Source organism: Vitis vinifera, chromosome 14 (genome assembly GCF_030704535.1).
Source record: "Vitis vinifera cultivar Pinot Noir 40024 chromosome 14, ASM3070453v1".
NCBI classification, from domain to species: Eukaryota; Viridiplantae; Streptophyta; class Magnoliopsida; order Vitales; family Vitaceae; genus Vitis; species Vitis vinifera.
This window is the reverse complement of record NC_081818.1, coordinates 7,724,444-7,738,965: the sequence shown is the minus strand read 5'-3', so window position 1 is coordinate 7,738,965 and position 14,522 is coordinate 7,724,444. Positions and strand designations below refer to the sequence as shown.

Here is a 14,522-nt window from a genome sequence, read left to right as displayed (position 1 = left end):
CAACAAGATGTTTTTTTTGTCCCTTCTACGCTATTGGAAAGTAAAGAAATGGTTAATATGTTTAAGATAATTACGGTCAAAGCGCCTTCATCATTTTAATGTATTTTTTTAATTATGATATTATGTTTAATATTCCATTTTTATAAATTTTTCTTTTTTTGTTTATTTATTAGTCTTCACAGCAACATTACAATTTTGTATGAATTGTGAGCTCAAATTGATAAAGTAAAAAATGCCTTTTTATATGGATTTACATGAATGGTATTAGATATGATTTAATGCCTTTATATATGGATTTATATGGATGATATATGATTTAATGGTAAAATTAAAAACATTATAATTTTAAATAAATTTTTTATTTTAAAATCAGTTTTTTATTTAAAAATAAATATTAAAAATTTAAATTTTAAATTAAAATTATGATTTTAATTTTAATTTCTAATTTGAAACTAATTTTCTGATTTTTAAATAAAAATTTAATTTTTAAATAATATATAAATTATTATTTTTATTTTTTCGATCATCGGACCGACCAATGAACCGTGAATTGGTAACTTTTCCGCTTCAATGATCGGTTCGATTATGAAAACATTGGAAAAAACACTTCCAAATTTATGATATTTTATGAAGTAATAACTTAAAGTTGTTTTTTAAAATATGGATATGTCTTTTGAGAAATTAATTCTAATGTAAAATTTAAAATTTAAAGTTAATTTCTTTAAAAGACAATTCAAAATGAAGTTATCTATTTTAACAAAATAATTTTATATTAACTTTTAAAAAAAATATCCTAGATTCAGAAATAATTTTTCAATTATCATATTTTAAAAAGTATTTTTTAATAATAATATATATATATAAATAAATGACATGTATATGTCTCGAGTGGAGCTTGGGATTAGAGTTAAATTCCCAGCTCTATGGGGTCCAGGGCCCAAGACCGGCCCGGAAAGGCTGGTTTAGAGCCTTTAGACAATTGGACCCAATCATAAAAGGATCCGGGCCGCGCGTCATCGACCGGATTCCTCTTCCGAGCCTCCCTCATCGAAGTGCTGAGTACTGATCAACTCAACTAAAACCCCAGCTTCACCGCCACTTTTTAAGGTTTTTTTTTTTTTTTTGTAATCTTCAAAAAGGGTTTTAGGGTTTCATTCCTTTTCACCCAATAATGGCACCTGATGCCTATGCTGCCCTTGCGACGAGGAACAAAGTTCAACAATTTCTCAATGCAGCTTGCACAGGCAATCTTGATCTCTTCAAGAGTATGTTTTTTTTTTTTTTTGTTTTTTGAAATGTCAATAAGTTTGTTGTTTTTCTATGAAAATTTGACACTTTGGGTTGAATTTTGGTTTGATAGAGTTGGCAGCGCAGCTTGATGATGGGAAGGGATTGGCTGGAACTGTGGCGGATGTTAAGGATGCGAACAAACGAGGGGCTCTTCACTTTGCGGCCAGAGAAGGCAGAACTGAGGTCTGCAAGTACTTGTTGGAAGAATTGAAACTTGATGTCGATGCAAAAGATGAAGATGGTATTATTTCCCTATTTATTTTATTTTTGGCTATTCCATCTTTTATATGAAACCGAATATTATTAAAAAGAGAGAAATGGAGGACAGGGAAGGATCATATGTCGTTCAAAGAAAGCGAAACCTACAAGAAGGTGGCAGCTGTGTTAAACCTAATGGTTCAACATGGGCGAATTGATCTGATCAAACCCGACCTTTGGGCGGTTCTGGGGAATCATGTTTAATACTCAGGCTGGGGTTCGGTCTAATTTTTAGACTACTTGAGCCTAACCAGCATCAATTTAGTATTTTTATAATATTTATAATTTATATTTTCTATATAATAATCTTCATTTTATTTATTTTATTTTAGATTTTGAAGGAAAAATATCAAATTATAATTATATCATATTATTTTCCAATTTTCTAGAAAGCTGTGTAAATTTGTTTTTACTTTTTTGTTATCATCTTGAAATCTTGCTTGATTTAATATTTAAATTTTGATACATTTAGAAAAAACTTTAAAAAATATTGTGGTTTTGAATTCTTTAACCCGATCAACTTGAGTCTTATCCGACCAACCTAAATTCAATTCAAGATTAGAAAAATGAGGATGAGTTGAACTTGAGTTAGACTTGGTTTGAGTATCTGGGGTTAGAGGTCAAGTTGGGTTGGACTCAAGTTGATTGTTTATTACTTCAAGTTTGGTTCAAGTTAACCATGAATCCAACCTAACCCGCATAAGCTGCAACCCTGAACCAAATACCTACACCACATAAAACATGACCCCGACCCAAAAGTTGCCCACGATAAACTCAATTGAGGTAGAGGCTCCCCTCTTTGTTATACCGTCCTCTTCCTCTAATACAAGAGGAAACCGTGTTTTTAACAAATCAAGGATCCAAGCCTTCCAATCAGCATATCTTGTAAAGGGACTCTGCAGCCTGTAGACTGTAGACACCTGATGAATCACTACAAGGAGTCCCTTTGATCATGAGGCTGCCAATGTTGATCATGGAGGCCTCTTTCTAAGTCTCAAGACTAGTGAATGCTTATCAATTGGTTCAATGAAGACCCTAATCTGGTTCACCTACATTCTCCAATGAAACTTATTGGAGGAAGAGGGAAAGGAAAGGAGAGAGGTTGGGGTGTCACCGCTAACATTTTGACATCTTGATATATGACAACCCTAGGATGGTTGCCGACACTCAAATAGTTGGGTTCTGGTTTTTATTTTTAAGGTGTAAGGAGAGGAACAAGGAATGAAGCTTATGATAAAGAAAAAAAAAAAGAAAAAGAAAGAGAGAAGATACGACAAATAAAAGATGGAAACCTTAGAGTCTCATTAAGGTCTTTTAGGAGTCTCACCCAGAAGAAAATCAATGGAGTCTCACTATTGAGGATTACAACTCTTGCAAAAAAAAATTATAATATTATTAACATCAATCAATTTATTCATTTGATTTACATTGATTAGCCTTATTTATAAGCTTCTTTAAGAAATCCAAAGTCTATTAGGATTCTAATAACTTATTATGACTCTAATTCTAATTGTTTTACAACATTTTTTTTATAGGTAAATGGAAATTGTATTGAAAAAATATACACGATGTATGCAAAACAACAAAAACCATAAGGGGCGAATACACATAAAACAAATGCACCCTATTGGGAACCTAACCAATCCACAAAATCTAATAATGATATATACCAATCCCCCATGAACAATCTAATTCAATCCCAAAATAGATACAAAAAAGAACTTTTAATTGCTTTGTCCAAACTTTTATAATTCTCAAAGGCTCTCCTATACCTCTGCCTTTAAATGGACCAAAAGAGGCATAAAGGAACAACTTTCCAAGCCTTTTTCTTTTTTTTGCCAACTAAGGAGCCGTATTAGTTCAAGATCACCCCTCTCACGGAAGAGTGCATCACCCATTGTACATTAAGAAGAGTAAAAATTAGCTAGCACAATATGCCAACTTTTAGATAGTGCAAGAGAATATGTTCACCCATTTCTTCTTTTGCTTTGCACATGTAGCATCTGTTAGGTATCCTTCATCCATCCCCTCTTTTTGAGTCAATATCTTAGCCCAAGTTGCTTCCCAAACAAAAAAGCTAGCTTTTACAGGAGCCAAAGATATCTAAACTATGTTATGAGGGAAAGACTCTGCTCTCCTACCTGCCAAGGAGGAGTAAAAGGACTTAATTGAAAAAACATTGTTTTTTGTCTCCATCCAAACCATAACATCATTTGTACCCAAAGAGATGGAGTGATCATGCAACCTGCTAAAAAAGGCATTTACTTCCTCCAACTCCTAATCATTGAACTGTCTACTAAACCTCAAACCCCAACTACCCCCATCCTAAACATCAGCCACCTAATCGTCTTTAGAAGAGGTTATAAAATACAGGTTTGGGAAGGAATCCCTTAAAGAAAAATCCCCATACCACCTATCATTCCAGAACTTCACTTGGTTCCCTGAGCCAACTTAAAGACTACTTTTGTCTTTGAAAGCCTCCCATCCCTTTCTGATTGCCTTCCAAACCCCCACTCCATACCATTTTTTTTTTTTTTTTTTGATAGGTAAATAAGTAAAACATATTAAAAGCATTTGCCAAAAGGCACAACAAGGTACACACGGAGTATACAATTAGAGTCGATTGACAAGTAGGAGAAAAGAGAAGAAAAACCCACCACCCTAACAACAATCAACCACAAAGGAAACTGGGATGCAAGAGAAAAAAGAAACCCCTACTGCAACCCCAAAAAAGAAACTCCTACTGGGTACTAAAGCTTCCTGAGCCCAAGTCCAACCCCTTCCCTAAATTTTGGCACCCCTCCCCTTTCCCGTTAAGGATGGAGAGTAACCGTGGTTGACTGAACTCTCTAGCTTTCAGAGTTCCCTCTCAGAACGGGAAAAAGGAAAAGAATTCTTCTTTCTCCCTGACCCCTTTACCCCCTTCCCTTTTCTCGAATCCAGTTTCATAAGAAGACTAATTTCCTTCTCTAAGCCCGTGATTGGCATCCCTAAACTGCTACTGAACTTGACAAAGTTACTGGGCAAACTAACAACTTCTTCGCCCTTCGCAGCACTTTCGAAGACTAGATCACAAGGGAGAACCATCTCCTTATCCCTCACCACCAACTCCTTACCAGAAGGACTCTTTGCTACATTTCCTGAGAGCTTCAACAAACGGCCATCTTGAAGCAACATCATTAAGGGCTGGCGTCCAGGGCTTAAAGGTTCCACAAACGGGAGGGTAGAAATCCCAGCATGTCCATTCGCCTCTGTCACAAGAGCCTCGTCTGTGATCGCTACCCGAGATTTTGGTGGAGACCCACGTCTTACAACACTTCACTCCTCACACCTCACGACCCCCACATAGCCATCGTCAAGGGTTGGCTTTGCCACCGTCGCTGGAAAGGGCTCTCGCCTCTTGGCCTCAAATCCAAAGCTCCCCCCATCTCGCTTCGCAACCGTGAGATCTTCTCTACCCTCTTTTTCTGTCACGAAAGCCAAAGCAGAAGCGCTGAGCCCCCTAGCGAACCCAATGCTTCTTCAAGCTTCTCCTTTAATCGTTGTCTCTCCCTAAAAGGCTCTTTGTTCATTGGGCTAGAAGATCCAAGAGAAGGACCCAACCTTGATAGGCCCACCACCTGGGCCTTAGATGAGAATGATCCAAGAGAAGCTTCTCCTTTTTTTTTTTTTAAACCCTCTGATACATGACACACATCTACATTATTATTATTATTATTATTATTATTTTTTTTTTTTCTTCACCATTCTAGAAAATGACGCAACTCTTATTTTATTTATTTATTATTTTTTTCTAGATCTATTCATTTGAGTAATCAAAATTTGTCGATCTTCATTAACAAATCAAACTATGTTCATAAATTTTTAATTTTTTTGACCTATAAATTAATTAAACGAACTCTAATCAAAATTGAGATATTCCAATGAATATCTAAAGTGTTTAAAACTAATTAACGAATATAAAATATTAATTTAAGGATTAAAAATCTTATCGGAAAAAATTGATCTTCAAACCCTAAACCGCCAAATCTTCAGCCCTATGCTCTCTGATCTTTGTGTAAAAGGGTTTTCTGAATAGAGAAGATATGAAAAATCTAATTTATATCTAGGGGTTTTGAATACAAAAAGACCTTTTTACCCTTATTAAATTATTTTAATTAATTAATCATTTTTGAATTACGATTTTACCCCTAAATTGGGTTTGGGGCATTACACTTTGCCCCCTTATCTCTTCATTTTGGGAATGGAAATGCTCTCTCGCATTTTATTAAGGGCAATAGAAGGGGCCTTTATTGATGGCTTCTTGGTAAGGATGGTTGGGGGTTGGAGGTCTCCCACTTGTTATTTGCAGGTGACATACTTATTTTTTATGATGCTAGCAAGAAGAACTTGGAGTAATTGAGTTGGATCTTTATGTGGTTTGAAGCACTATCAGGGCTAATGATCAATTTGGAGAAAAGTGAGTTGATACTTAGTGGAGATGTCTCCAACTTAGAGAAGCTTGCAGGGATTTTAGGTTACAAGGTGGGTGCTTTGCCTACCACCTATTTAGGCCTACCTTTGGGAGCGTCTTACAAGTGCTATAAGGTTTGAGAAGGAGGGGAATAAAACTTTCAAAAAAGGCTTGCCTTGTGGAAGAGACAGTATTTCTCAAAGGGGGGAAGACAAACTTTGATAAGGAGCACATTGTTTAGCTTATGAGTCTATTTCATGTCTATCTTTGCTATCCCTAGGAGGGTAGCAAAGAGTTTGGAAAAGATGCAAAGGGATTTTCTTCGAGGAGGGGGGGCTTTGACCCATAAACCACATTTGGTGAATTAGGTTGCTTGCTGGATGGAAAAACTAAAAAAGGGTTTGGGCATAAAAAAATTATCCATCTTAAATAAGGCGTTGTTGGGAAAATGATCCTGGAGATTTGCGAGTGAAAAGAACCCTCTTTGGAAATGGGTTATTATAGGGAAGTATGGGCAAGAAGAAGAGGGGTGGTGTACTAAAGAAGTGAGGGAGGGGCATGGTGTAGGTGTGTGAAAGACTATCAGAGGTGGTTGGGAGGTGTTCAAAGAAAGAACAGGGTTCAGAATTGGAGTAGACAATAGGGTGAAGTTCTGGATAGATAAGTGGTGTGGGGACACTTGTTTGAGGGATTCGTTTCCAACGCTTTATTCTATAGCATCCTCAAAAGATGCTTGGGTGGTTGACCTAAGCATCTTTTGAAAATGCTATAGAATAAAAGTTCTTTTTTGTATATTTTTTGGGATTGGGTTGGAGTGTACATGGGGGATAGTGTTACTTCTTTGATAGATTTTGTGGAGTGGTTAGGCTCCCCGTAGGGTGCGTTTGTTTTTTGTGTGTTCTCGCCCCTATTAGTTTTTGTATTTTTATAAATCGTGTATACCTTTTTTAATACAATACTTCTTTTACCTATTAAAAAAAAAAGATGCTTGGGTGGTTGATGTCTAGGATGGTGGTAGTTGATACCCTAGGTTCACTAGATAGTTACATAACTGGGAGCTTGAGGAAGTGGACGCATTTTTTAGGAGATTGTATGACTATTCCAACAGGGTGGACTTTGATGGTGTGGCTAGGGTCAAGGAATGGCACCTTCTTAGTCAAGTCTTTCTACTCCTCTTTGGATTGTAGGAGAGTGGAGCCTTTCCCTCATGATATAGTTTGGAATTCTTAGGCCCCAGTGAGAGTTTTTTTGCTTGGGAGACTACATGGGCTAAGATTTTGACTTTGAATCAACTTCAAAGGAGGGGTTGGAGGATCCCTAACGAATGTTACATGTGCAAGGAGGATGAGGAATCGAACGATTATATTCTCCTTGATTGTAAGAAAGTGCACATGGTGTAGCAGTTTTGCTTTGTTTGGTGTATAGCGGGTTATGTACTTTTTAGTTAGGGGATTTCTTTAAGCTGGGGTGGTGCCTTTGTTGGGAAAAAAAGAAAAAAGGCTTGGAAGATTTCTCCATTATGTGTGTTCTAGACCTTATGGAGGGAGAGCAATAGGAGAGCCTTTGATAGTTGAGAAAATATAGATCAAACAATTAAAAATTATTTTTTGAATCTTTTTTGGGATTGGGTTAAATTGTATATTGGGGACAACACTTTGTTGATGTTAGGATTTGTGGATTGGTTAGGCTCTAGGTAGGACTCGTTTTCTGGTTTGTGTTTTCGTGCCTCCTCTTGGGTATTGTGGCTTCTTTGTATACATCGTGTATGCCTTTTTTTTATTTTATAATACGCCTTATTTACCTATATATATATATATATAAAACTATTATGCAACTGAATATTTTTTTGGATTTGGTCATTTGGTTTGTTTTATTGAAGAGCATAGTTGGTTGGACTCTTTTGAAGGATTAGCACCATCTTTGTATTAATTGAAAACTGATATGTTCTTTGTATTATTTAAAAACTATGTTGTTGTTGTTTATATGGTCTACATATACAATGGCATCACCTAATGGAATGCAAAGATATAAAATGACTTGTGCCACCAGAGCTCTATAGTCTTAGTGTACCTATCTTTTGGAATTTGTTATTGCTTTACAGGTGAGACCCCTCTACTTCATGCTGCTCGGCAAGGACATACTGTCACTGCCAAATACCTTCTTGACCATAGTGCTGATCCTGCTATACCCAGTGATTTAGGGGCAACAGCTCTGCATCATTCTGCTGGAATTGGTGTGGTTTTTCTTCTTGTTCTTCTTCTTTAAAACATTTGCTGCATATTTATGTTGTCAACATTATCTCTCCTCCATAACTGGATAAAGAATCAACTCTCTCTCTCTCTCTCTCTTCCTCTCCACACACACGCACACGCACACGCATATGAACCTCATTTATTTATTTATTTTTAGCGTAATGGAGTTTCCGTCTTCTCCCTCTTAAGGAATGTTTCTGACTTGAGTATATCAAAACTGCTTTGTGAATCCTATTTTGAAATTTGAAAAATTAATATGCCACTCTTATAAACCAATGTCGCTTGTTTACATAGTTTTGGTGTCTTTTGTATGAGGTGAATACATGGGAAATGACAAGCTGATGGTTCACCTTTTACAGTACACCTGCAGACGTTTATTTGTATATTTAAATCTCTGTTTTGTAATATGTAGAAAATGTTCATTTATTTATTTTAAATTTTTGGGGGGATTTTAACATAATTTTAAATCAACATGGAACCAAAAGCATATACACACGGCTTGAGAACCTAGGAGTCTTTTGGAGTGTACCTTATGGAATTTAAAGAGCTTCTCTGTGGCTCCATTGGAGATGGACTTTCAGCACTAATTATTAGTAGGGTTCATGATTATCTAGGGTTGTCATGGGTTGGGGCTCATAAAAAAAAAAAAAAAGGGTTGGGGCAACCATTAAAGTTTTTGGCGTTATGCTAGCTCAAGTATGGCCAGATAGCACTTGGCCTAAATCCAAAGGCTTGGGACTGACCTTTTTTTTGGATAGGTGAATGAGAATATACTAACAACGCTTGAAATAGAGCACAAAGCACATATGATGGAAGCAAATAGCACCATCAGGCAAACAAAAGGAGAGAAAACAAAAAATAATCTCCCTCCACCTACTTTGAGCTCAGCCAAACAATAAAGCCTATCATAATACTAGAACTGATAGTACTTGTAGTTCATGTTATATATGTTTATTTTGTTTTTCTCTTTAACACAAGTTTCGGTTTCTTAAAAAACCTATTTTTCTAAAGTTTCAATTTGAGTCATTTTTTAGGATCTAAAAGTCTTCTTTATTAGAAACTCTTATTATAAGTAATTTCTATAAAATTTAAGACTGTTTGGAAATTGTTCTCAAGAACAATTTTTCCTTTATGAGAACAAAAAATAAAAAAACACATTTGGTTATCTATTGTTCCTAAAACGGGTTTTAAGGACTGTTTTTTGTTGTTTTCACTTGTTTTTTTGGCGTTGTTTTACCTTCGTCTATCAATGGGCCCTATCATGTCAAATCTAGCATTGACCTTTTTTTTTCTTTTTTTTTTTCATCTTTTTCCCCATTTTAAATCCCACCTTCAATACGATTCGTACTTGCTTGCAGGGGACATTGAACTACTTAGGTTTTTACTTTCAAAAGGTGTTGATATTGATTCGCAAAGTGATGCTGGAACACCTTTGATTTGGGCTGCTGGGCATGGGCAACATGATGCTGTGAAAGTTCTCTTGGAACACCATGCTAATGTAAGATCATGTTTTCTTGTTTCATTAATATGTTCTTTTTATTATTATGATTATAAACTTAGAATATTGTTAAACTTGAATTCTTTTCAGGCATATGTATTCACTTTGCATCCCATTTTTTATGAAGATAGATACTGTTCCAAATATCTAGAGCTTGTTGTGTCTTTGTTGCCACATGTTCAATAACTTCAGTTCATTAATGTTAAAAAAGCCTATAAAAAAACCTTAAATTCTTGTCATCTTAGGGTCATTCATTTTGGTTCAAATTCCTTCCCCCCACACCACCCCCCTCCCCCCCTCAATTTATTTTTTGTTTTTTATTTTTTTATTTTGCTTGTCATTTCTTTATCCTAGAGGGACACTTCTCACTTGAGGGCTTTGGTTGTTCATGGTCTTCTGTTGTGGAGCCTTTGATAAAGGCTTCCTGGCCTCTTTAATTTATGATTATAACATTCCTCTAGAGGCCCTTCTTAAGACCTACAGGGCTTTGGTCATACCTGTTTTACATGAGCTTCTTGGACGTACTTTGCACAACCCAAGTCTTCTTTTTTGATAAGCACACAAAAAATATTATAGATAGAAGATAGGCCGAAGCTCACCAATGTACTGTGGGAGTATACAAAGGGAGCCAAGCGGAAAAGACAAAGAAAAAGAAGGGCAAAGAACAAAACCACCTACCTACAACTACTTGGCTCCTAACCAATTTACAAAAATCGATCAAAGACATAGGGATTCTTTCTAAATGAATCCTAACATGGTCCAATAAGGAAAGCAAAAGTGCAAATTTAAGTGCTTGATCTAAAGTTTCCACATCTTCAAAAGCCCTCTGATTTCTTTCATGCCAATTGATCCAAAAACGGCACAAAGGGGCAGCTAGCCAAGCTTTCTTCCGTTTTTTTCTAACGGTTGTACCCCACTCCAGCTTAGCAACGTCAATTTAATCAAATAATGCATCACCCACTGCAACATGCATAACGAGAAAATCAACTGCCACAGATAACCAATTGTAACACAATGTAGAAGCAAGTGGTTGATGGGCTCCTCCTTCCTTTTACACAAAAAACTTCTATTTACTAAAGGAACCCCCTTTCTTTTCAAGTGGTATAAAGTCAGAATTCTTCCTTAAGGTGCTTCCAATGCAAAAAAGCAAATCTCATTGGAACCCACTTTAACTGGAAAAGCCTCTACACCCCCTGGAGTTAGGAAAGAGTAGAATGCTTTAACGGAAAACTTTTCGTTCCTTGAGGCTGACCAAGTCATTCTATCCTCCATCTCATGCCTAATTGAATGCTTTTGAATTCTCTGCAAAAAGCTTCTGCCATTTCTAATTCCCAATCATGGAATTTTCTTGAGAAATAGGACTCTAATGACCTAGCTCCCCTTTGTCCTCACACATATCTACAACCCACGCATCCTTTGAATAAGTGATGGCAAATAAGGTGGGGAAAGACTTTAGCAAGGTGTCGCCACACTATTTGTCCAACCAAAACTTGATTCTCCTCTCATTTCCAATAATGAAGCCAACTCTACTTTTAAAAACCTCTCAATTTTTCTTGATGGCTTTCCAAAAGCATACACCATAACCTTCCCTAATGTCACGACTTGCTCAAATGATCCTCTCCTGAGCTCATATAGGTGAGCAGGAAGCTTTTGGAACCTTGAAGTCATCTACACTAGTGGAGAAATGTGGAAGGTTTTGGAGAGACCTAGAGATGTCCACACATCTCTACACTAAGGTGGAAGACAAGGGAAGAGTATGGAGCCATCTAGAGAGTTCCATAGGTCTCTTGTAAATACTTGTAAATAGTCTTTGTATAGGGAATTCTAGAGAACTCTAGGATAGTGGGGAACCTTTGTGGGTTCCAGAGAGTTCCACTAGTGCCTATAAATGGGTGAGAGTCTCATTTGGCCAATGCACCGCCCAAATCACTTTCTTACCAAGCAAGTGAGCTTTTAAAAGCATTGTAAAGCATCATTTGAGCAATAAAGCTTCCTTTCCTTTAAGTGTTGCCTTCGGTTCTCTTAGCTTCCAAGTCGTGTGCTTAACTTAACCTAGCTAGCTAAGTATGTGGGGAAGGCTAACTTAACAATATCAAGCGGGTTGAGTTGTCTAAGTGCTGCATGTGAGCTTATGAGAAACTTAAGTTTGTGACAGTTGGTATTAAAGCGCGACTACGAAGCGGGCATAGTGAAGGAAACATGTCGGGCTCCAACGTTGAGGAGACTAGTGAGCAAACCTGTGGGAGGGAGACTGAGCCAATTGTATGTGGTAGGGGAAGGAAGGATAAGTCTTGTGACGCCTTTGCCAACTTGGAGGCAAGGCTAGCCAAGGTGGAGCTAGCCATGGTTGACACTTAGGAGGGAATGGACTTGATCGAGCAAGGCATGAAGAAGGGCATAGAGGATCTTAAGCAATAGATCCAAGACCTTCATGAGGGGATGCTAGTCTTTCAAGTTCAGTCAATGTCGCATGAGGAGTTTGTGTCCTTCTAGGAGAAGGTTTTAAGCATGCTTGCTAGCATGGAGTCAAGGTTGGAACCATTGGCTAGCCGAATGGAGTCTCGGGACTAGGAGGCTAGGCAAGAGTTGGCCATATACAAGGCTGCTGTGTCAGCATGGGTCATGGCCACACGGGAGGCATCTAGGGTGGAGGTGCCGAAGCCACAAGGTTTAGTGGTAGGTGGGATTCCAAGGAGTTAGATAACTTCTTATGGCACATAGAGCGGTACTTCAAGGCTATCGCACTGACTGATTAGGCGGTTAAGGTAAGGATTGTGACCTTTTACCTTACTGACACAACTACTCTATGATAGTGTCAAATGTTTGCCGATATAGAGAAAGGCATTTTCACCATAGGCATGTGGGAGGACTTCAAGAGGGAGATCAAGAGGTAGTTCTAACCCAAGGATGTGGCTTACTTAGCCAGGAAAAACATGAGGCATCTTAAACACAGACTTGATTCGCAACCATATCAAGGAGTTCTCTTCGCTCATGCTTGATATTCCAAACATGACCGGGGAGGATTAGCTATTCAACTTTATGGATAACCTGCAAAGATGGGCTGAGTAGGAACTAAGGAGTCGAGGTGTTCAAGACTTGGCCACTGTTATGGCAGTAGCAGAGTCTTTAACAAATTACAAGAGGGGAGACTCCTCTAAGATTGAGTGTTCGGAGGATAGCCATGCCAAGGGTGGGGGAGACGAGGTTTCGAGGGACCACAATGCTACTAGAATGGGATTGGGCAGGATGCCTAACGTCCAGGAAGGAAAGGGTAAGCGGAAACGGAGGAGTTTGTGCCTAAGATCAAGTGCTTCTTGTGTGATGGTCCACATTGGGCGCCAGATTGTGAAAAAAGGAAGGCATTTAATGCGATGATCGAGGAGAAGGAACAAAAGGTTGAGGCACATGTGGGCTCAATGCAACTACTAGGTGCCCTCCAAGTCAACCCAATGCCTGGCACGCTTAAGACCTCCTTATTATCAATAATGCAAGTAAAGGAGGCAAAAGGGGAGCGAGCTGAGGTAGCCCGCCCACACATGCACAAGGTCACCAAGGGAAAGGTGAAGTCATTGGGCAAAAGGAAGCGATGCTCCAAGCATTGAAAGGGTAGGTGTCAGCATCCATCTGCGACCTCACGGGAGAAGGAGGTGGAGAATATCTTGGTTGAATGGGTCACCATGAGACAAGGGGTTCCTCCTGTGATAGAGTATCTAGTCCAATGGAAAGGACTACCTGAGGGGTAGGCAAGCTGGGAACATGCAGACGCCTTGGAAAAGTTTTGGAAACAAATTGAGAGATTTTAAGCTGAGGCAACGATGAGGACGTCGACGACATGGGTGTGGGAGAGTGTTACGATTGACTCAAATGACCATCTCCTGAGCTTATAGAGGTGAATAGGAAGCTTTTGGAACCTTAGAGTCATCTACACTAGTGGAGGAGTGTGGAAGGTTCTGGAGATGCCTTGAGATGTTCATACATCTTTACACTAAGATGGAAGACAAGGGAAGAGTATGGAGCTATCTAGAGAGTTCTAGAGGTCTCCTGTAAATATTTATAAATACTCTTTGTATAGCCAGAGAGCTCCACTAGTGCCTATAAATAGGTGAGAGCCTCATTTGGCTAAGACACCACCCAAATCACTTCCTAACCAAGCAAGTAAGCTTCCAAAAGCATTGTAAAGCATCATTTGAGCAATAAAGCTTCCTTTCCTTTAAGTGTTGGCTTCGGTTCTCTTAGCTTCCAAGTCATGTGTCTAACTTAGCCTAGCTAGCTAAGTATATGGGGAAGGCTAACTTAGCAACATCAAGCGGGTTGAGTTGTCTAAGTGCCACACATGAGCTTAGGAGAAGCCTAAGTCTGTGACACTAAGCATCCTTGAAGTCTAACCTCCACCTCTCTCCCAAAGCTTCCCAACAATCACACGCCTTCACAAAGAGTCCTTCTTCGAAGCGAATCTCTAACCTCACTTACCCAAAAATGTCATGTTAAGAACAACAAGATTCCAATTTTTTTTTTTTGATAGACAACAAGAATATGCATTAAAAAGTGCTAAAAAGGGAAGAAGGGGGGGGGGGGGGGGGCTATGTACACAGAAAAAACCAAAACACACCTCATACAAAGATGGTTCACACTAACAAATAAAGCAAAGCTAACCATAAAAAAGAGTCAAGGAAATTCAACATAGAGGGGAGTTAGATTCCTAATTCCCAATCCCCCTCTTTGCGCCACCCAAGTCTTGGGTTGACACTTCATTCATTTTGTTAGATTTTAG

At 38.2% G+C, this 14,522-nt stretch overlaps 1 protein-coding gene across 1 annotated transcript in view; it reads left to right on the top strand.

Annotated features, from left to right (window-relative positions):
- The first annotated feature begins 907 nt into the window (after positions 1–907).
- LOC100260472 (uncharacterized) overlaps positions 908–14,522 on the top strand; it is a 52,842-nt gene continuing 39,227 nt past the window's right edge. The window contains exons 1-4 of the mRNA XM_002263628.5: positions 908–1,265; positions 1,361–1,531; positions 8,103–8,234; positions 9,612–9,751. Of these exons, the coding sequence (XP_002263664.1) occupies positions 1,172–1,265; positions 1,361–1,531; positions 8,103–8,234; positions 9,612–9,751 (537 nt within the window). The 5' untranslated portion in view covers positions 908–1,171. The remainder of the gene's footprint in view (positions 1,266–1,360; positions 1,532–8,102; positions 8,235–9,611; positions 9,752–14,522) is intronic.